The sequence below is a fragment of the Ranitomeya imitator genome, chromosome 7 (assembly GCF_032444005.1).
Source record: "Ranitomeya imitator isolate aRanImi1 chromosome 7, aRanImi1.pri, whole genome shotgun sequence".
NCBI classification, from domain to species: Eukaryota; Metazoa; Chordata; class Amphibia; order Anura; family Dendrobatidae; genus Ranitomeya; species Ranitomeya imitator.
The window spans coordinates 13,799,441-13,821,856 of NC_091288.1; the positions used below are offsets into that span (position 1 = coordinate 13,799,441).

Here is a 22,416-nt window from a genome sequence, read left to right on the forward strand (position 1 = left end):
GGTGGCCACATAGTGCCTACATAATAGCACCATACATTGAACACTTCATAGGGCCGTATAATGCCTAAATAATAGCTTTACATAGAAGAACCATAGTATGAGCACGATGTAGTGTCCAAAGAATAGTATCATACATTGGACACAAAATTGCACGATACAGTATCCGCATAACACTCATGATAGTGTCTTATACTGCCTAGCTTTTCATTATATCACTGCAGTAGCTATATATATATAGTATATATATAGTAGCTATATAACAGTGTAGCATCATACAATGAGCACATAATTAAACCATATAGTGCTCACATAATAGAACTATAAAGTGAACATCTCATATCGCCAAAATGTCCCTACATGTTAGCACCATACAGTGAACACTTATTAGGGCCATATTGTTCCACTTTAAAGTCCCATATAATAGCCTAATCGAGAAAAAACATATTAGGGCCATATGGAGCCATGCAGTGCACATATAATATCACCATATAGCGCCCACATAATGCTGCAATGTCTATGGGCCTTCATCTTGTAGATATAAATAAGTTCTATGTGAAATTGTCCCTGAATAACTGAGCAGATTTAGTTTGCGGACTGTAAGAAATCTGGATGATAAGCCCCATGGGAGCTATAATGGTGTCCAAAATGGTTGTCACCCATCTTTCCTAGAGAAAGATAATATTAAGAATTAAATTAAACAGTGCTGCTACAGTATTCCCACTAATTACAGGGTATTCTTTGGATGCTTAGCTATAGGGTGCTTTTTGTAAAGCAAATGAAATGAAACCCTGTGTAACAAAGTGATCACTAAACTAAACCCTGTGTAACAAAGTGATCACTAAACTAAACCCTGTGTAACAAAGTGATCACTAAACTAAACCTTGTGTCACAAAGTGATCACTAAACTAAACCCTGTGTCACAAAGTGATCACTAAACTAAACCCTGTGTCACAAAGTGATCACCAAACTAAACCCTGTGTAACAAAGTGATCACTAAACTAAACCCTGTGTAACAAAGTGATCACTAACTAAACCCTGTGTAACAGTGATCACTAAACTAAACCCTGTGTCACAAAGTGATCACTAAACTAAACCCTGTGTAACAAAGTGATCACTAAACTAAACCCTGTGTAACAGTGATCACTAAACTAAACCCTGTGTAACAAAGTGATTGCTAAACTAAACCCTGTGTCACAAAGTGATCACTAAACTAAACCCTGTTTCACAAAGTGATCACTAAACTAAACCCTGTGTCACAAAGTGATTACTAAACTAAACCCTGTGTCACAAAGTCATCACTAAACTAAACCCTGTGTCACAAAGTGATCACTAAACTAAACTCTGTGTCACAAAGTGATCACTAAACTAAACCCTGTGTAACAAAGTGATCACTAAACTAAACCCTGTGTAACAAAGTGATCACTAAACTAAACCCTGTGTAACAGTGATCACTAAACTAAACCCTGTGTAACAAAGTGATTGGTAAACTAAACCCTGTGTAACAAAGTGATCACTAAACTAAACCCTGTGTAACAAAGTGATCACTAAACTAAACCCTGTGTCACAAAGTGATCACTAAACTAAACCCTGTGTCGCAAAGTGATCACTAAACTAAACCCTGTGTCACAAAGTGATCACCAAACTAAACCCTGTGTAACAAAGTGATCACTAAACTAAACCCTGTGTAACAGAGTGATCACTAAACTAAACCCTGTGTAACAGAGTGATCACTAAACTAAACCCTGTCTCATAAAGTGATCACTAAACTAAACCCTGTTTCACAAAGTGATCACTAAACTAAACCCTGTGTCACAAAGTGATCACTAAACTAAACTCTGTGTCACAAAGTGATCATTAAACTAAACCCTGTGTCACAAAGTGATCACTAAACTAAACCCTGTGTCACAAAGTGATCACTAAACTAAACTCTGTGTCACAAAGTGATCACTAAACTAAACCCTGTTTCACAAAGTGATCACTAAACTAAACCCTGTGTCACAAAGTGATCACTAAACTAAACCCTGTGTCACAAAGTGATCACTAAACTAAACTCTGTGTCACAAAGTGATCACTAAACTAAACCATGTGTCACAAAGTGATCACTAAACTAAACCCTGTGTAACAAAGTGATCACTAAACTAAACATTGTGTCGCAAAGTGATCACTAAACTAAACTCTGTGTCACAAAGTGATCACTAAACTAAACCCTGTGTAACAAAGTGATCACTAAACTAAACCCTGTGTAACAGAGTGATCACTAAAGTAAACCCTGTTTCACAAAGTGATCACTAAACTAAACCCTGTTTCACAAAGTGATCACTAAACTAAACCCTGTTTCACAAAGTGATCACTAAACAAAACCCTGTTTCACAAAGTGATCACTAAACTAAACCCTGTTTCACAAAGTGATCACTAAACTAAACCCTGTCTCACAAAGTGATCACTAAACTAAACCCCGTGTAACAAAGTGATCACTAAACTAAACTCTGTGTCACAAAGTGATCACAAAATTGCACCATGTCACAAAGTGCTCATGGACATGCCCATAAAAATCGCACAAATGTTATCCATACTTTTAACAGATAGCACTCGTCCCCATGTTATTATGGTGGGAAAAATAAGTATTTGAAATTCTGCCGATTTTGCAAGTTTTCCCATCTACAAAGAATGGAGAGAGAGAATTTAAAAAAAAATCACCAGAAAATCACATTGTAGGATTTTTACATAATTAATTTGCATTTTATTGCATGAAATAAGTATTTGATCACCGACCATCCAGCAAGAAGTCTGGCTCTCACAGACCTGTCAGCTTTTAAGAAGCCTCTACTCGGCACTCATTACCTGCATTAATTGCTCCTGTTTGAACTCATTACTTGTATAACAGACACCTGTCCACACACTCAATCCCATTCCAACCTCTCCACCATGGCTGAGACCAAACAGCTGTCTAAGGACACCGGGGACAAAATTGTAGACCTACACAAGGCTGGGATGGGCTACAAGACAATAGGAAAGCAGCAGCTTGGTGAGAAGGCAACAACTGATGGCACAAGTATTCTAAAATGGAAGAACCACAAGATGATTATAAATCTTCCTCTGTCTGGGGCTCCATGCAAGATCTCGCATCATGGGGTAAAGATGATTCTGAGAAAGGTCAGGAATCAGCCCAGAACTACACGGGAGGAACTGGTCAATGACCCAAAGAGAGCTGGGACTATATGCTCAAACATTACCATTAGTAACACACTACACCATCATGGATTAAAATCCTGCTGGGCACGCAAGGTCCCCCTGCTCACACCAGCACAGGTCCAGGCCCATCTGAAGTTCACCAATGACCATCTGGATGATGCAGAGAGGCATGGGAGAAGGTCATGTGGTCAGATGAGACCAAAGTAGAACTTTTTGGTATCAACTCCACTCGCAGTGTTTGGAGGAAGAAGGATGAGTACAACCCCAAGAACATTGTTCCAACCGTGAAGCATGGTGGGGGAAACATTATACTTTGAGGTGCTTTTCTGCAAAGGGGACAGGATGACTGCACCGTATTGAAGGGAGGATGGATGGGGTCATGTATCAGGAGATTATGACCAACAACCTCCTTCCCTCAGTAAGAGCATTGAAGATGGGTCGTGGCTGGGTCTTCCAGCATGACAATGACCCGAAACACACAGCCAGGGCAACTAAGGAGCGGCTCCATAGGAAGCATTTTAAAGGTCATGGAGTGGCCTAGCCAGAATCCAGATCTGAACCCAATAGGAAATCTTTGGAAGAAGCTGAAACTCAATGTTGCCCAGCAACAGCTCCGAAACCTGAAAGATCTGGAGAAGATCTGTATGGAGGACGGGGCCAAAATCCCTGCTGCAGTGTGTGCAAACCTGGTCAAGAACTAGAGGAAATGTCTGACCTCTGTAATTGCAAAATAATGTTTCTGGACCAAATATTAAGTTCTGTTTTTCTATTACATCAAATACTTATTTTATGCAATAAAATGCAAATTAAATAAAAATCATACAATGAGATTTTCTGGATTTTTTTTCAAGATTCAGTCTCTCACAGTTGAATTGATGTACCTACAATAACAATTACAGACCTCTCCATTCTTTGTAGGTGGGAAAACTTGCAAAATCATCAGTGTATGAAATACTTCTTTTCCCCACTGTATATGAGTCTGTGCACATGTCCGTATTTTCCCCGGACCGAGTTGGTCCAAGGAAAAAAGTTGCAGCATACATGAGTTGCATTTGATTCGATCGTACTCGGCCATTCACGCCTATGGGTCCCTGGGAAAAAAAAATTGCACTGCACTCGGATGACATCTTAGGGTACTTTAACACTAGCGTTTTTTAAATCCGTCACAATGCGTCGTTTTGCAGAAAAAACGCATCCTGCAAAAGTGCTTGCAGGATGCGTTTTTTCCCCATAGACTTCTATTGACGACGCATTTGCGCCGGATTGCCACACTTCGCATCCGTCTTGCGACGGATGCGTCGTGCTTTGGCGGACCGTCGGGAGAAAAAGACGCTACATGTAACGTTTTTTTCTCCTGACGGACCGCTTTTTCCGACCGCGCATGCGCGGCCGGAACTCCGCCCCCACCTCCCCGCACCTTACAATGGGGCAGCGGATGCGCCGGAAAAATGCATCCGCTGCCTCCATTGTGCAATGCAGCAAACGCTAGCGTCGGAATCTCTCCCCGACGCATTGCGACGGGGAGATTCCGACGCTAGTGTGAAAGAAGCCTTAGTGAAGTCCAATTTTCACGGACTGACAGAATGGGGAAGATCGAGAACTTTTTTTTTAATTTTGCACATCCAAGAAAATCAGATCCCACTCTGATCAAACTTTGATCGAACTCTGATCATAGTGCGATTAGTATAATTGGACAGATGTTCTCGGATGTCATGTGGTCCCAGCCTTACACTGTTTCTAGAAATAAGCACTTTCTAATTAACTTTGAAACCCCTTTGGCAGTAAAAGCGATAAATGACGGGGGGCGGGGGGGTCAAGCAATCATAACTGGTTTGGGAGAAGGTTGCACAGGAACGTGTAGGACTCGCACACATAACCCACTTCAAAGTGGAGCTCCTGAACCACAAGGCTGCGCCTCCTTTCATCGTGCCCAGTGCGACCGCAGGGCTCCCCCTATCCACGTGCTCGCTGCTCACAATGGAAATCGACTTTGGAAATGTGAACTTGTGGCTTGTTGTGAAGGGCGAGGGCACAAGCACACGTAAATAAAATATGTCACAAGTAGATTGCGGACGGGAAATGTATCAGAGACTTTGCTTTGATCAGGGGAACACAGGACGTGGAGGGATCACTGGCTATTTTTGGCTGGATTCTTGTTTCATCTGCTGGGGGAATGGCCTCACTTTGATCTAAGGGCCATGAATACAATAAAACAGCAAACTAGGCCGGGGGTACAAACTTATCCCGTGTACCCCTGTAAACTGAGAATGCTGCTCATGGTGTAAACTGCAGCCAAGTGTAAAGAGTATGTCAGGTCATGTGCTGCAGATTCCTCCTCTGTCATCATGTCCTTAGATACACCATAGGAAAGTGTCACGCATGATTAGATACACAGGATTTGTATCATACATGATAGAACTATTATTACACTATGAGTAATCATAAGCTTTGATACAGCGGCCGAGCAGACAGTATCACATTTAATTGGCTTGGATACATCTTATAATATTATATAATGAGCTTAGATACACCTGTCACACTCTTACATTGTTAGACTTAGGTTAGGGCTACATTGCGACCAGCAACTCACAGAATTCATGCAACAAAAACATTTGTGCAGCTCGACTGCGACTTCCTTTCCTGCGACTACTTTAGAGCTCTGATTTTGCTGTAAAGAAAACCGCTGAGTTGCAAATAAGTCGCAGACAATCTGCACTGAAGTCTATGACAAGTGTGTTGCTTGTAACTTGCGACCAACAACAGAAAATCCAACACATTTGGAAACCATGTCTCAGTGGCAGCACGTCACAGATCGCAACTCAACACCATAGGAAATCGTGACATCCAATGTTGCAATGTGTCACTGCGATTTCAGTGCCATGTGACAAATGTCGCCTTGTGTCCCTAGCCTTAGCTACATCATATGACTAATTGTAGCCTTTTAATTATGCCCCATTATATACAATGCTTGTTGCAGTATTATATAGGATAGATTATCTGATCACACAATGTCACACTTGATATTCTTGGATACATCTATGACATTATCATTTATAGTGAGTTTGAGTAAACTTATTACAGCAATACACATGAAAGAGTAAGATACACTGACAGATCAGACAGTATCACCCATCATGTTATGTTATACTGTAATATTGTTATTATTTATTTATATAGCACCATTAATTCCATGGTGCTGTACATGAGACGGGGTCACATACAAAATACAGATATCACTTACAGTAAGCAGACTAACAATGACAGACTGATACAGAGGGGCGAGGACCCTGCCCTCGAGGGCTTACATACTACAGGATGGTGGGGAAGGAGACAGTAGGTCAGGGGGGGGGAGGGGTCAGCAGCTCCGATGGTGCTGAGATGGCAGCATGGTCATTGCAAGTTGTAAGCCTGCTTGAAGAGATGGGTTTTCAAGTTCCATCTGAAGGATCCGAATGTGGTGAATAAGGAATAGGAAAAGAATGGTGGTTTGATTCACTGATGTCATGGAAGGGGAGGTGATATGCCACCGGAGTACTGTATTCGAGAAGAGAGATGAATTAGTCAAGGAGCAGAGTTAAGGATGGACTGGAGAGGTGCAAGAGTGTTAGCAGGTAGGCCACAGAGGAGGATGTTGCAGTAGTCAAGGCGGGAGATGATGAGGGCATGCACACGCATTTTAGTAGGTTGAGGGTTGAAGAAAGGACGGATTATGAAAATTATTTTTGAGCTGGAGGCGACAGGTGGTGAAGAGAGCTTGGATGTGTGGTTTGGAGCACAGGGCAGAGTCAAGGATTAGTCTGAGGCACCAGATTTCCGGTACAGGGTAAAGTGTGGTGTTATTTATTATGATAGATAGATCAGGTAGATGGAGGAACGATAATGAGTTCAGATTTGTCCATATTGAGCTTGAGGAAGCAAGAAAAGAAGCAGGCTATGGCTGATAGATACTCTGGGAGTCTGGACAGCAGAGAGGTGACATCTGGGCCAGAGAGGTAGATCGGAGTGTCATCAGTGTATAGGTAGTAGGTGTAGCCATGGGACGTTATGAGTTGTCCCAGGCCAAGGATACAGATGGAGAAGAGTAGGGTGCCAGGAAACAGACTTGAGGAACTCCAACAGAGAGAGGGCAGGATGTGGGAGTGGGAGACGCTATTTGTGCGGTTGGAGAGGTACAAGGAGATCCAGGATAGGGCGAGGTCTTTGATGCCAAAGGAGGAGAGGATCTGTAGTAGGAGGCAGTGGTCAACTGTGCCGAAGACAGAGGACAGATCTTGAAGGAGGAGCAATGAGAATTGTCTGTTAGCTTTGGGTAAGTAGGTCGTTAGAAATTTTGGTCAGGGCAGTTTCAGTGGAATGATGAGAATGGAGGCCAGATTGTAGATTGTCAAAGAGCAAGTTAGATGAGAGGTGGGAGGAAAGTTCAGCGTGGACGTGCTGCTCAAGGAATTTAATAATAATAATAATAATAATTTTTACTTATATAGCGGCAACATATTCCGCAGCGTTTTACAAATTATAGAGGGGACTTGTACAGACAATAGACATTACAGCATAACAGAAATACAGTTCAAAACAGATACCAGGAGGAATGAGGGCCCTGCTCGCAAGCTTACAAACTATGAGGAAAAGGGGAGACACGAGAGGTGGATGGTAACAATTTCTATAGTTATTCGGACCAGCCATAGTGTAAGGCTCAGGTGTTCATGTAAAGCTGCATGAACCAGTTAACTGCCTAAGTATGTAGCAGTACTTTGGAAGCGAATGGGAGCAGCGATATTGGGCAATAGCTGGACATAGCGGTTGGGTCAAGGGATGGCTTTTTAAGGATAGGCGTGATTGTAACATGTAAGAAAGCAGAAGGGAAGGTGCCAGAAATTAGTGATAGGTTGAAGAGATGGGTTAGGGACAGGATAAGTGTGGTGGCGAGGTTGGGGAGGAGATGGGATGGGGTCAAGTGCACAAGTGGTGAGGTGTGATTTGGAGAGGAGTTAGCTCTCCTTCAGTGATGTTGGAGAGGGAGGTTATGGGGGAAGGGCATTGGTCTGGTATACAAAAAGGTTGTGGTGGTCGGACAAAAAAGACTTGCCTTGTTTGGTTGATCTTATTTTTGAAGTGTGTGGCAAAGTCCTCAGCAGAGATGAGGGAGGTCGGAGAGGGCGGTGATGGGCGGAGGAGGGAGTTAAGTGTTGAATAACTGTTTGGGGTTGTAGGATAAGGAAGATACGAGGGTTGTGAAGTAGCCTTTTTAACAGAGGTGAGGGCTGATTTGAATGCGAGTGCTGCTTGTCATAAATCGGTTAGGTCATGTTGCGAATGTGTTTTCTTCCAACGCCGCTCCGCAATCCTGGGCACTTGGTGAAGCTTTTTAGTGAAGTTTTTGTGCCAGGGTTGTCTAACATGCCGCTCTGAGTTCACTGCAATACAAGATAAAGAATGAAACATATTCATGTCCCAAGTTCAAATTCACTAAATCTATCTATATTATTTTTTTTTTACAATCAAGCGCATTTTTTCTGCTTTTTTTTTTTATTTTTTTCTCTTCATCACCTAGGAATCAGTATAAAAGAATATAGTTTAGACGACAATAGTTTGTATATTATTTTTCTATATGTCAAGTCTATACTACCAACTTGGAAAAAAAAATTCCTAATGAACTGTGATGAATTTTGACACATCATAAATCATTGCATAAAGTTCAAATGTTGGCGCCTAATAGACACATGATGGACAACATCATGTGTCTATTAGGCGCCAACATTTGAACTTTACTGTAACTATAAATGTAACTGTATTGTATTGTGAGCTATGCTTTTCTTGTCCGGATGAAGAAGTCTGTAGTACTTTGAAACGTGTTGATTGAGTAAAGGAATAACACATATACTTTCTGTCTGGACTTGGATCTTTTATACGGGATACCTGCAGCACAGATTATTATTTTTATGCATTGCTAAATCGCTTGTCCTTGTTTCTATGTGGAAGGTTTAGGTCTTTTTCTGAACAGTAGATGGGTGCTGCTGGTCCCACTGGTTGCTGCCAGTTCTGAGCTGATGGCTTTGCTGGATACCTTCTGATTTCGAAAGGAAGTAACATGATGTGTCTCATCTGCTGCACTAAGTTTCTTTTTGCCAACCACTGTATCTACAGTTCTCAATGTTGTCCATTTATCGGTGCTTCTTCAAAAGAGCTTGAATAGTATATCATGAAACTCCAGTTTGCTTTGAAACCTTTGCCTGGGAGAGACCTGGCAGATGCAGTATGACTACCTGTGACATGAATAGTTTTCCACAACCTCAACTTTGTAGCAGGGTTTGGCTTTTCCTCACCAGTTCTAAGCCTCCTACTCAACTGTATCTGTTTTAGTTAATGACTGTGTTTCAGCCTATAAGAAAATGATGATCACTGTCACCTGTTTCTTATAATTGGTTACTCTTCTCACTGACTGTAATCGCACAATATCCATGACTTTGTGCAACTGTGTAAAGAAGAATTGATGTTTTGCTGCTGTTTTGGAGGCGATGGGCGGTCACACCAGATACCGGTAGAAAGTGAAATAACAAAAGAGAAATGTAAATCCTAAAAGGGTTAACGTTAAAGATGACACATTTCCTTTGTATTTTAGGCAAACTGAAAATTGAAAATTGTCATTTTTAAAAAATTACATAAAGGAAACTGGACAGATGCAAAACCCTGCATGGTTGTACCTAGTATCACCCCCTTTTGCAAGTATCACAGCTTGTAAATGTTTTTTTTGTATCCAGACAAGAGACTTTCATTTCTTGAGGGATTTTCCTCCATTCTTCCTTTGAGAATTCCTCTAGTTCTGTGAGATTCCTGGGGCGTCGTGCTTCCTCTGCTATTTTGAGCTCTCGCCACAGATTTTCAATAATGTTCAGATGAGGGAACTGTGAGGGCCATTGTGAAACCTTCATCTTGCACCTTTTGAGGTCACCTATTGTGGATTGTGACGTGTGTTTAGGATCCTCCATCTGTAGAAGCCATCTTCTTCCTCTTTTCACTTCAGCTTTTTTTACAAATGGTGTTATGTTTGCATCAAGAATTTGTTGAAAGGTCATTGAATCCATTCTTCCATCTACCTGTGAAATGTTCCCTGTGTCATTAGCTGCAACACTACCCGAAAGCATGATTGATCCCCCCATGGTTAATTGTTGGTGAGGTGTTCTTTTTCGGAAATTCTGTGCCCGTTTTGCATACTTCTGGCACTGAATTTTATGGTGAGGATGCAGGAGAGGTTTTCTGCTGATGACTCTTCTATGAAGGCAATTTTTATGCAGGTGTCTCTGAGCAGTAGAACAAAGTACCCCAACTCCAGAGTCTGCTAAATCTTTCTAATTTTCCTCTCTAGCAATCCTAAGAGCAGCTCTCACTTACATTTTGCTTGGTCTTCCAGACCTTATCTTGACCTCCAGTGTTTTTGGTGACTGTCATTTCTTAATTACTTTTTGAACTGAGGAAAGGACAACTTGAAAACAATTTGTGATCTTCTTATAGCCTTCTCCTGCTTTGTGGCCTCCACCATTTTCATTTTCAGAGTGCTCAGCAGCTGCTTAAAACAACCAATGGCTGCTGTTTTTGGCACAAGGTTAGATGAGGCTGGGTTTTTATAAAGCTGGGAAATTTGCATCATCTGGCCTTTCCTATCGATGATAGTCAACAATTCATAACACTAACAGGCTAATTAATGGCTGAAACCTTGGTCTAAGTTATCTGTGCACACAAATCCCCAGGGGTGCCAAAACTTTTAGCATTGGTGGCCCATTTTCATTTTTGTAATTTTTCAAATGTAAAAGATGGAAATATATATATTTTGTCTAAAATACAAAGGAAATGTCATCTTTAACTTTAGTCCTTTTAGAGATCATTTCATCTTCAACTTGCTTAACTGTTCACCAGAACAGTAATTTTGACCAGGGGTGTCCAAACTTTTACATGTCACCGCATGTTACTCTAAAATAAGTCATAAGCTTGTTACACTTATATGTAACACTCAGCTGACGAGACTATGACATATATCTACATCTGTTCAGTATCATTTCACAAGGTTACATAGCATTAGATATGATCCATTTAGATATATTTGCTGTTCAGAAAGTATCAAACATGTGACGGAGCCAAATTTTTGAAATCTGACCAGTGTCACTTTCTGTGATAATAACTCTGCAATACTTCAACAAATCCCAGTGATTTTGAGACTGTTTTTTCGTGACACATTATACTTTATGATAATGGTAAATTTAGGTCAATATATTTTGTGTTTATTTATAAAAAATATAAAAAATTTGAGAAAAATGTTAAAAAATTAGCAATTTTCAAACTTTGAATGATTATCCCTTTAATCCAGATAGTCATACTACAGCAAACCATTAATAAATAACATTTCCCACTTGTCGGCTTTACATCAGCACCATTTGTAAAACGTTATTTTATTTTGTTAGCATTTTAGGAGGTTTGAAAATGTAGGAGCAATTTTTCATTTTTTCAAGGAAATTGAAAACATTTATTTTTTTAGGGACCTATCCAGGTTTGAAGTGACTTTAGGGGTCTCGTATATTAGGAAACCCTCAAACGTGATACGATTTTAAAAACAGCACCCCCTGACATATCAAAAACTGCTGTCAGGTAGTTTATTAACCCTTCAGGTGCTTTACCGGAATTAAAGGAAAGTGGCATGACAGGAATGAAAAATGTGTATTTTTACCACCTAAATGTCGGTAACTTCTGAACAGGTTACAACAGCCGTCAGACTCTAAGGCCTCTATTTGGTCATCGCAAACATCAGGACCACACAATCATGATCTGAGGGCACCAATTGGGATAAAGAGGAAGCCCCCAGACTCCTTAACCATTTATAATGATGTAGTCACTATTGACAGCAGCATCTAAGGGGTTAAACAGATGTGGACGGTGTGCAAACACTGATCGTGGCTGATGCAGCAAGTTGTCAGTTATAGTGGACAGCCATCAGCTACTGGATTGTCACCTGTATGGGGAGGCTATTCTCTTATATCTCAGGTCAGTTAAAAGACGTATTGGCGGTCATTAAGGGGTTAAATACATTTTACTGTATCACACCTGAAAGGCTTCGATAGGCTGGATCATTAGACAGTATCACACATGAAGGCTTAGATACACTGCATCAGTAGGCAGCATCATACATGAAGGCTTAGATACAAGGGATAAGTAGCCAGCATCACACTGGAAGGCTTAGATACACTAGGTCAGTAGACAATCTGCCTAGCACAGCCACTAACATTGGTGTTGGCAGCTTAGAACTAGAGTTGAGCGAATTTGTTCGGATTTGGGTCCGAATACGATTAGCAGCGAATATGGTTTTTGCAAAATTCATTGAACACAGCCGAACGTCATTAGTGTCAATGGAAGTAGAACTTACCAAATATGTTCGGAACCGATTATCAAACATACATTCGGCACGAATATGGCAAATTCAGATTTGGCGACCGAATCCAAACAAATTTGTTCAACTCTACTTAGAACCACTTTAGTCTCGCCCATGTTCCCAGCAGAGACTGCCCCAATCCTGTTGGAAATGCCCATTTGGAGACAGGGTTTGTACAAATGGGACACCACAAATTTGCTGGGACCAAAAAATAAATAAATCAGGACACATGGCATATAATGGCGCAGTAATACAATGATCCTTTGCTATTCAGGAGCCTACGAATACGGGGTGACAACCTATATGGAGCTGTTTGGGCAGCCAGAATAGTTGTCACCCGCTACCCAATGGCTGAACACAATTTTTTACATTTTAACAGAAGAGGACGAGGAATGTTAGGGAAGCAGGTTGCACGTTCACAGCGACAGAGCTCATTAACGCTGATGCTGCCATTCTGTGTTATTTTAGGGAAACATTTGTGTGATTTTTCACAATCAGTCACAGAGAAGCTGAAAAGTATGTGAAGTATGGCATCATTCCTGGCGATTTTCCGGGAGGCACATCTCTGCTGTCTTTTCTACCGGCACCTGCATCTTTTCACCATAACGTGTCAAACATCCGTCAATCCGAGAATCCCCTCTGAAAGAGACATAATTATTTTAATGGCGCAGAGGCAGCACTTGAGAAGAACACACCTTGGGGCTTGTGCAGATAAAAGCCAGAGATGTCTGCACAATGTCAGGCAGGGACAGGTAAAGCGGCAGGATTGATAGGAGATTGACTAAACATTCCAGGTAAGTAGGAGCTAAGCTCACGGACGGTGAAATAAAGACACGACGCGTTTCATGTGACCTCATTCAGGTCCCTGTAGCTCCTCATTTGTTCAGCCATCAATAGTGACTTGTACACAATGGCTCGATTCTTACCACCAGGTGTTTGCGTTTAATACTGTCAAGTGAGACGGGCGTGCTTACCGCCATGGCCTGTCAATCACAGCGCTCGCTCAGCGCAGCTATGTAAACTCATAATTGTGGCAGTGCTGTATTCTTAGCCCGCTTCTCCTGCAATTTTTTTTTTTATCTTTTCAGATCATTGACCAATGAAATTCTGGGCCTGAAGATACCGCCAGAACCGGTGCTGAACGCCAATACGGTGTGCCTGACGTTACCGGGCTTGACGCGTCGACAGATGGACGTCTGCATGCGGCATCCGGATGTGGCAGCGTCAGCCATACAAGGCATACAGATCGCCATCCACGAGTGCCAGCACCAGTTTCGGGATAACCGATGGAATTGCTCAAGTCTGGAGACCAAGAATAAGATCCCGTATGAGAGCGCCGTGTTCAGCAGAGGTGAGCACCACATGGTCAGCTGCAGCATAGCGCCAAATTACACGTCCTATGGGAATTATGTATAAATGAACGTATCATATATGACCGCCAGAAACTTAGACTAGGCTTAAAATGCGTCAAGTTTATCACAGTATCTCATGCAGTTTGATAAATCGGGGGCATCTTTGACCACTTAGTCTTTGTATACATCACCTATTATTTGACCATACACATTTGACCAATCAAAGGGTCTGGCCAATTGGAGAAAGGGTAGCTGCACATGTCCAATTTCGGACTGCTGATCGCATAGCTTTCACGGAGATAAGTTGCCCCCAGAAATGTCAGCCGGCGACTTTCTCATAGGGAACACAGGAATGTTCAGACGAATGAGAGCTCATGTGTGTAGGAGAGACGGCCGAGATGGCTGACAGCCGGATGATTGGCTAAAACTTCATTTGTCCGCTAGCCATCTAATGAGTATGATGACAGCCTTATTCTGTACCAGCAATGTGCGCCAAAATTTGGGCACATTTTTGGAGCACAAAGTAACATGTTAAGACACAGTGCCTTTCTGCTGAGTCACTCCCCTTTCTGCAAAGCCATGCCACTTTATTGGAAAAGGCACAGAAATGGGCATAATTATTTATTTATAGTGCATGGTGCACTTATCTAAAATGTTGCGCAATTTGTGACAAGTTGCATGTTTTTTTGATAATTTTTCAGACTTCTTTTGTTTTTTGAAAAAAATAGATAAATAGATAACTAGGCGCCAAAAGTGTTTAATACACATACACAATACATGTCATTACGCCATGCCCCAGTTGTCACTCCATTCTTGGTCAATGAGACTCAGGTTTTGTATCCAGTCTATTAGTTGTTCTTACTCTCATAATGATCAGTGATTTCTGGGTTCACTTGACTGGTGTGTGTGTGTGTGTGTACATGTGCGTGCATGTGTGTGTCTGTGTGTGTGTGTGTATATATATATATATATATACACAGAAAGAGGAGAAGAGAACTGTCTGAGGAATTGAGAACCAAAATTTTGAAGAAGTTTATAACCCATGGCACTGTAGCTCATCTCCCTGGATGTGGACAGCCAATAAAAATTGATGAGAGCTTGCAATGCAGAATAGTCCGGATGGAGGATAAGCAGCCCTAATCAAGTTCCAAAGAATTTCAAGCTGTCCTGCAGGCTCAGGTGCATCAGTGGCAGCGCAAACTATCCGCCCACATGTGAATTAAATGAAATGCTACATCAGGAGGCCCAGGAGGAGCCCACTGCTGACACAGAGACATTAAAAAGATAGTCTGCAGTTTGCCAAAATGTACGTCACTAAGCAAAAATCCTTCTGAGAAAGTGTCTTGTGGAGAAATGAGACCAATATAGAGCTTTTTGCTAAAGCACATCATTCTCCTGTTTACCGAAAATGTAATGAGGCCTATAAAGAAAAGAACACAGTACCTACAGTCAAACATGATGGAGGCTCAAAGATCTTTTGGGGTTGTTTTGCTGCCCCTGGCACTTTATGCATTGACTGTGTGTAAGGCATCATGAAATCTGAAGATTACCAAAGGAGTTTGGGTGGCAACGTAGTGTCCAATGTCAGAAAGCTGGATGTATGTCCTAGGTCATGGGTAACTCAGTAGAACAATGGCCTCAAACATACTTCCAAGAAGCCACCAGAAATGGATGGAAACAAAGCACTGGAGAGTCTGAAGTGGAAGCAATGAGTCCGGATCTAAATCTCAATGATCACCCGTGGAGAGATCTATTGCTGTTGGGAGAAGTCGCCTTCACATATGAAAGACCTGGAGCAATCAGCGAAAGAAGATTCCAAAATTCCAGCTGAGAGGTGCAAGCTTGTGGATGGTTATAGGGATCAAACATGTATAAGAAAATATGTGTAATTGCAATCATTTTCTGGGAGAAATACTTAAATTTTCTGGAACAATTTCAAGGCTGCCAAAACTTTTGGATATGTATATATATATATATATATATATATATATATATATATATATATATATATATATATATATAGTACAGACCAAAAGTTTGGACACACCTTCTCATTTAAAGATTTTTCTGTATTTTCAGGACTATGAAAGTTGTACATTCACACTGAGGGCATCAAAACTATGAATTAACACATGTGGAATTATATACTTAACAAAAAAGTGTGAAACAACTGAAATTATGTTTTATATTCTAGGTTCTTCAAAGTAGCCACCTTTTGCTTTGATGACTGCTTTGCACACTCTTGGCATTCTCTTGATGAGCTTCAAGAGGTAGTCACCGGGAACCGGGAATGTACAATTTTCATAGTCATGAAAGTACAGAAAAATCTTTAAATGAGGTGTGTCCAAACTTTTGGTCTGTACTGTATATATATATATATATATATATATATATATATATATATATATATATAATTAGAACTCTGCTGTAGGATGAGAACTCTGGGTGTAGGATCTTTTCAGCGCTTTCTTTGGATGTTAGTTTTTGTCATCTCGACTTTCGGACAAATTGTTGCTTTTCATACAAATCTTTTTTGCAGCTTCTGTAAATCAGGCCCCTTCTTTCCCGCTTACAGTGAAGCTCCAACATGGAAAGTTTTACTCTTTTGCCAACTCCATAAAAGTTGTTTTACAAATATAATTTAGCGCCTGGTTCACGGGAAGACGGCGACTTGTGATATAAACCCGCGGATGCAATGACTTCAGATTGCTACATTCTAGTGAAAACATCTGAAATGAACAGAAGCCCCCCAAGACCCTGAACTCCCACATCATTTACTAGCCAACCCCAGACGATCAGCTCCCTCCCTTCCTGAAATACTTTTTTCTGCTTCTTCTAACTCAGCAGCACGCACCTCCCTGACTTCTGAGAGCCAATTGCCTGCACGGAGTAAATCAGCTTCCCCCACGTATCGAGGCTAGCCCCAACCTCCCACATTACTATCTGATGGTTTTGTTTCATGCAGTTTATAATACACTGACTTCCATGTAACCAATTATAACAAGCAGAGCTGCAGTGTAAAGCATTGGACCTGACGCACAGGTTACCATAGACTCCAATAGACAATGGAATCAGACTAGAGTCACTGATCACGGCTCAACTATCACCCAAACATAGTGACTTATGCACAATGTGAAAGGGATGACTCTTATGCTAGGATCGGCCATCAAGGTGAGATCAGTGGGGGTCTGACCTGCACGATCAAGGGTCTTTTGCGCTTATTACAGTTACATCACCGAAATATGAACCAACAGTATTAGTGTTGGGGAGGGAAAGGGATCTCTAAGTCTCACCCACCGTGGCGTAACTACAATAGGTGCAGGGGTTACAGTTGCACCCGGGCTCTGGAGCCTAAGGGGCCCAAAAAGTATCTTTGGCCTATATGAAAAGACCAATAATATTAAAGACTTGCCCTAATTGGGGACCCATTGGAGCTTTTGTATTGCAGCCCCTGAGCTTCAAGTTACACCACTGCTTGTCCACTTCTGGCCCAGGAGAATGCCCCTCTAAGGAGCGGTTGACAAGTGCGTCACTACTTCAGGAGATGGAAATATCCTTTTAAATGTCTCTTCTGACATTAGGCAGTATTTGCCTTTAAAAATGACATCCGTCATTCGCCTAACATGGGATTACTGGAGATGGAGTGCAGATATCTGAGGGGGTCAGCGGAGGAGAGGCAGAGAGGTGTGAACACAGACACCGTTCGGCTTTATCCGCGTGCTCACACTTAGCGGCAGATAGATGCCGGGAGTCCTCGGTAATGGCTCTCTGCCCCTCTGGGGACGACGGGTTCTGTACAGAATGTGCCGGGGAGGTCATCAGCCCAAATCAGAAGTGACAAGGTCTCGTCAATATTTAATCCCGTTTTCCCACTTCTCACCATCAGCCCAGCGGTGCGTGTGGCCACTGCTGAATAATTTGTGGCTCAGATATTTATACACACAGAAGAAAGTCAATCCTCCACGCTCCGTGTAGGAGATCAGCTCTCCGGCCCCTCGCAATGGTCGCCTGGTCGTTACAGACCACTCAAGCTGTTTCTTCATCAACATTATTACACCGTGCCTGAAGAAGGGACCTAAGAAGTCCCGAAAGCTGCGCGGTAACTTCATGTATTTTATTTCTGTTAGCCATGGAAAGGTCTCATAACTACGAGATTATCTTGTTTTTCACACTGAGAGCATTATTTTTTCCACTGGCTAGCACCATACCAAACCCCTTTTTTTCTTATACCCCTAGAAGGGATACTTCCATCAGTAGAGCGGAGACAAAGTAAGTACTGCTGGCCCCGGAAACAAAAATAATAACCCATGATTGTCACAGTAAAACAAATAATGCCCCCATGAGTGCCCCCTGAAGAAGGTATAAGTAACTTCTTGGTGCCCAATTTAAAAGTAATTATTATTATTTATTATTATAGCACCATTTATTTCATGGTGCTTTACATGTGAGGAGGGTTATACATAATAAAAAAAAGAACTACAGAAACATTCAAAAACATATCAAAGTTTAAACAGGGACCCTCAAGTCAAAATAACATTTGATCCCATTGTAATCAAGAAATGGGGTGTGTAAAAATTACATACAACCTAAGAGGTGGATACAAGATATCCACACACACCACTAAAGAGAGAGGTATACTGAAAATATTGTACTGAAAATATTAAATTATATTCAAATAAATATGATACAAAATATAAAATATCATGAATCACAGGTATTATGAAACATGCCCCCTCCCCTTGAGAAAGCACATTCGCTAAACGCGCGTCGGGGCGTTTGTGGCATCGTGGATGAGCGTTATACTACAATGAGTAGGTTTGGAATCTCTTTATTATACGGAAGTCTTGTTGGATACTAATATTCTTGCACTGTATGCACCTTATTACCCTGGTTTGCATTTTAAGGGTCAGGACACTTCCTCATGGTAGATCTGTGACATACTTACTTATAGCCTGTTACTACTCCACTTTGCCACTCGTTTCTTACTTTAGTAACTTTTCCTCTTTTGTATCTCTAGTGCATGTTTCATAATACCTGTGATTCATGATATTTTATAGTTTGTATTGTAATCTTTTGAATAAAGTTTAACATTTTCAGTACAATATTTTCAGTATACCTCTCTCTTTAGTGGTGTGTGTGTGGATACCTTGTATCCACCTCTTAGGTTGTATAATAAAAAAGAAGTACAGTGATCTTGAACAATACAAGTCACGACTGGCACAGAAGGAATGATGGCACCTGTATGCCATCCCCCATGGAAAAAATAAATACATTTTATACTCAGTCAGTCCAATTCCTATTGGCCCCGCACTGCACATAGAGCTGGACGGCACAGGCGACATCATTGCTCTATGGCGCACATGGGCTGCAGCGTAAGGGATGGAGTCTTATGGCTTCCTGCTCTACCATAGGATGCAGCGCTATCAGTGTCATGTTGGCGCTCACCTGGAGATCAGGGGCATCGAGTAAGAATTTGAGGACATGTAAGACTTTTGCACCCAGTCGATCACTCCCGCACACCCTCCTCCTCCTCGCTTCCCTCCCGCACTGATTTCCCTTGTATATCGTGATGCCATATTGACTTGACCGGTTGGGGTCCATCCTCTGGGACCCCCAATGATCCTGAGAATGAAAGACAGGGCCCTTCTGAAAGGAGCGGAGGTCAATTACATGCAACTCTGCCCCATTCATTGTTTATGGGACTGTCGAAAATAGTGGAGGGTCGTGTGGGGCAACCTGCAGAAGTCCCATAGACAATGAATGGAGCAATGGTGCAGTGCTCATCCTCCACTCCAATCAGACGGGAAGTTCCCAGTGGTCGGCCCCCCAGTGAACCCCCGTTCTTTGGAGATAACCCTTTTATATCAGTCTATTTACAGTGGGGCAAAAAAGTATTTAGTCAGTCAGCAATAGTGCAAGTTCCACCACTTAAAAAGATGAGAGGCGTCTGTAATTTACATCATAGGTAGACCTCAACTATGGGAGACAAACTGAGAAAAAAAAAATCCAGAAAATCACATTGTCTGTTTTTTTTATCATTTTTTTTGCATATTATGGTGGAAAATAAGTATTTGGTCAGAAACAAACAATCAAGATTTCTGGCTCTCACAGACCTGTAACTTCTTCTTTAAGAGTCTCCTCTTTCCTCCACTCATTACCTGTAGTAATGGCACCTGTTTAAACTTGTTATCAGTATAAAAAGACACCTGTGCACACCCTCAAACAGTCTGACTCCAAACTCCACTGTGGTGAAGACCAAAGAGCTGTCAAAGGACACCAGAAACAAAATTGTAGCCCTGCACCAGGCTGGGAAGACTGAATCTGCAATAGCCAACCAGCTTGGAGTGAAGAAATCAACAGTGGGAGCAATAATTAGAAAATGGAAGACATACAAGACCACTGATAATCTCCCTCGATCTGGGCTCCACGCAAAATCCCACCCCGTGGGGTCAGAATGATCACAAGAACGGTGAGCAAAAATCCCAGAACCACGCGGGGGGACCTAGTGAATGAACTGCAGAGAGCTGGGACCAATGTAACAAGGCCTACCATAAGTAACACACTACGCCACCATGGACTCAGATCCTGCAGTGCCAGACGTGTCCCACTCCTTAATCCAGTACATGTCCGGGCCCGTCTGAAGTTTGCTAGAGAGCATTTGGATGATCCAGAGGAGTTTTGGTCCTATGTCCTATGGTCTGATGAAACCAAACTGGAACTGTTTGGTAGAAACACAACTTGTGGTGTTTGGAGGAAAAAGAATACTGAGTTGCATCCATCAAACACCATACCTACTGTAAAGCATGGTGGTGGAAACATCATGCTTTGGGGCTGTTTCTCTGCAAAGGGGCCAGGACGACTGATCCGGGTACATGAAAGAATGAATGGAGCCATGTATCGTGAGATTTTGAGTGCAAACCTCCTTCCATCAGCAAGGGCATTGAAGATGAAACGTGGCTGGGTCTTTCAACATGACAATGATCCAAAGCACACCGCCAGGGCAAAGAAGGAGTGGCTTCGTAAGAAGCATTTCAAGGTCCTGGAGTGGCCTAGCCAGTCTCCAGATCTCAACCCTATAGAAAACCTTTGGAGGGAGTTGAAAGTCCGTGTTGCCAAGCGAAAAGCCAAAAACATCACTGCTCTAGAGGAATGGGCCAACATACCAACAACAGTGTGTGGCAACCTTGTGAAGACTTACAGAAAACGTTTGACCTCTGTCATTGCCAACAAAGGATATATTACAAAGTATTGAGATGAAATTTTGTTTCTGACCAAATACTTATTTTCCACCATAATATGCAAATAAAATGTTAAAAAAACAGACAATGTGATTTTCTGGATTTTTTTTTCTCAGTTTGTCTCCCATAGTTGAGGTCTACCTATGATGTAAATTACAGACGCCTCTCATCTTTTTAAGTGGTGGAACTTGCACTATTGCTGACTGACTAAATACTTTTTTGCCCCACTGTATATACTACAACATAGGGGCAGATTTACGTTAACTCTTTGCTTGCTATGAGCCACCATCACAGTGCAGCTTTCTTCATCCGCTGAGCTGGTATTTCTCACTCTGGGAAGTAAAGACCCTTCCGATAAAGGTGCCCCCATGTAATATGGGATGCTACCCCCGGACGTGACCTGCCGTCAGACACGAATGTGCAGAAATTCCACAATCTCCTTATTTTCTTTACACGCCGGGATTCTTTTTTCTTTGCAGGAGACAGAAGGTGTTTGGATGAATTGCGACAAGTTGGGATATGTGGTTGGTTTTGAGCCGAGGCAGGTTCACCCTCAGTTTAGGTGGAGTTTGGATGGCGGAGCCGGAGGTGGGGGGTTATGTGTTGGTTGCATAGGGGAGACATGTCCGGGCCGGTTCTGTGGAGGAGCACGAGGAAGGACGGTCTTGGCTCTCGCTCCAATCACTTTTCGCAGGAACGTTGGTAAACAGAAGAGTCGATAAAGAGGATTAATGTAAAGAATGTCTTATAAGGAGCCGCCAAACCCGAGGAGAAAAAACACACGTTCTGAGCACCAGAGACTATATTATAGGAGCAGAAACGTGGACATACAACATGGAGGCGCGCTGGTGACGATCTGCTCCAACACGAACGCCTCCTGATAACATCTCAGACCCGGCCTGCAGCTGCAGATCTGAGGACCACTGACAGCTGTTAATATAACGTCACGGGAAGGAATTCACATGTAAACTTATTAACACCCCGGGCTCATTCACTAATTAAACCGTTTACGGAGATCTGGCCCCGTTATTAGCACCCGGCCTGTAATAACCATCATCTCAGTGCTGCTGAAATCGGGAAGATGGAGGAAAGAACGACGCAGATTAGCTGGAGTGAGTGGAAATGGCGCAACTTGTGCAAAGAGAGTGAGAATGGTGCAGGCGGCTAAGGGCATTGGATGTAGAGCGGTGGGCGTGCTGTCTACTCCCTGACCATGGGG

The 22,416-nt window shown here is 42.2% G+C and overlaps 1 protein-coding gene across 1 annotated transcript in view; it reads left to right on the top strand.

The window, feature by feature from the left end:
• WNT10A (Wnt family member 10A) overlaps positions 1-22,416 on the top strand; it is a 40,811-nt gene that overhangs the window by 5,912 nt on the left and 12,483 nt on the right. The window contains exon 2 of the mRNA XM_069732744.1: positions 13,696-13,958. Within this exon, the coding sequence (XP_069588845.1) occupies positions 13,696-13,958 (263 nt within the window). The remainder of the gene's footprint in view (positions 1-13,695; positions 13,959-22,416) is intronic.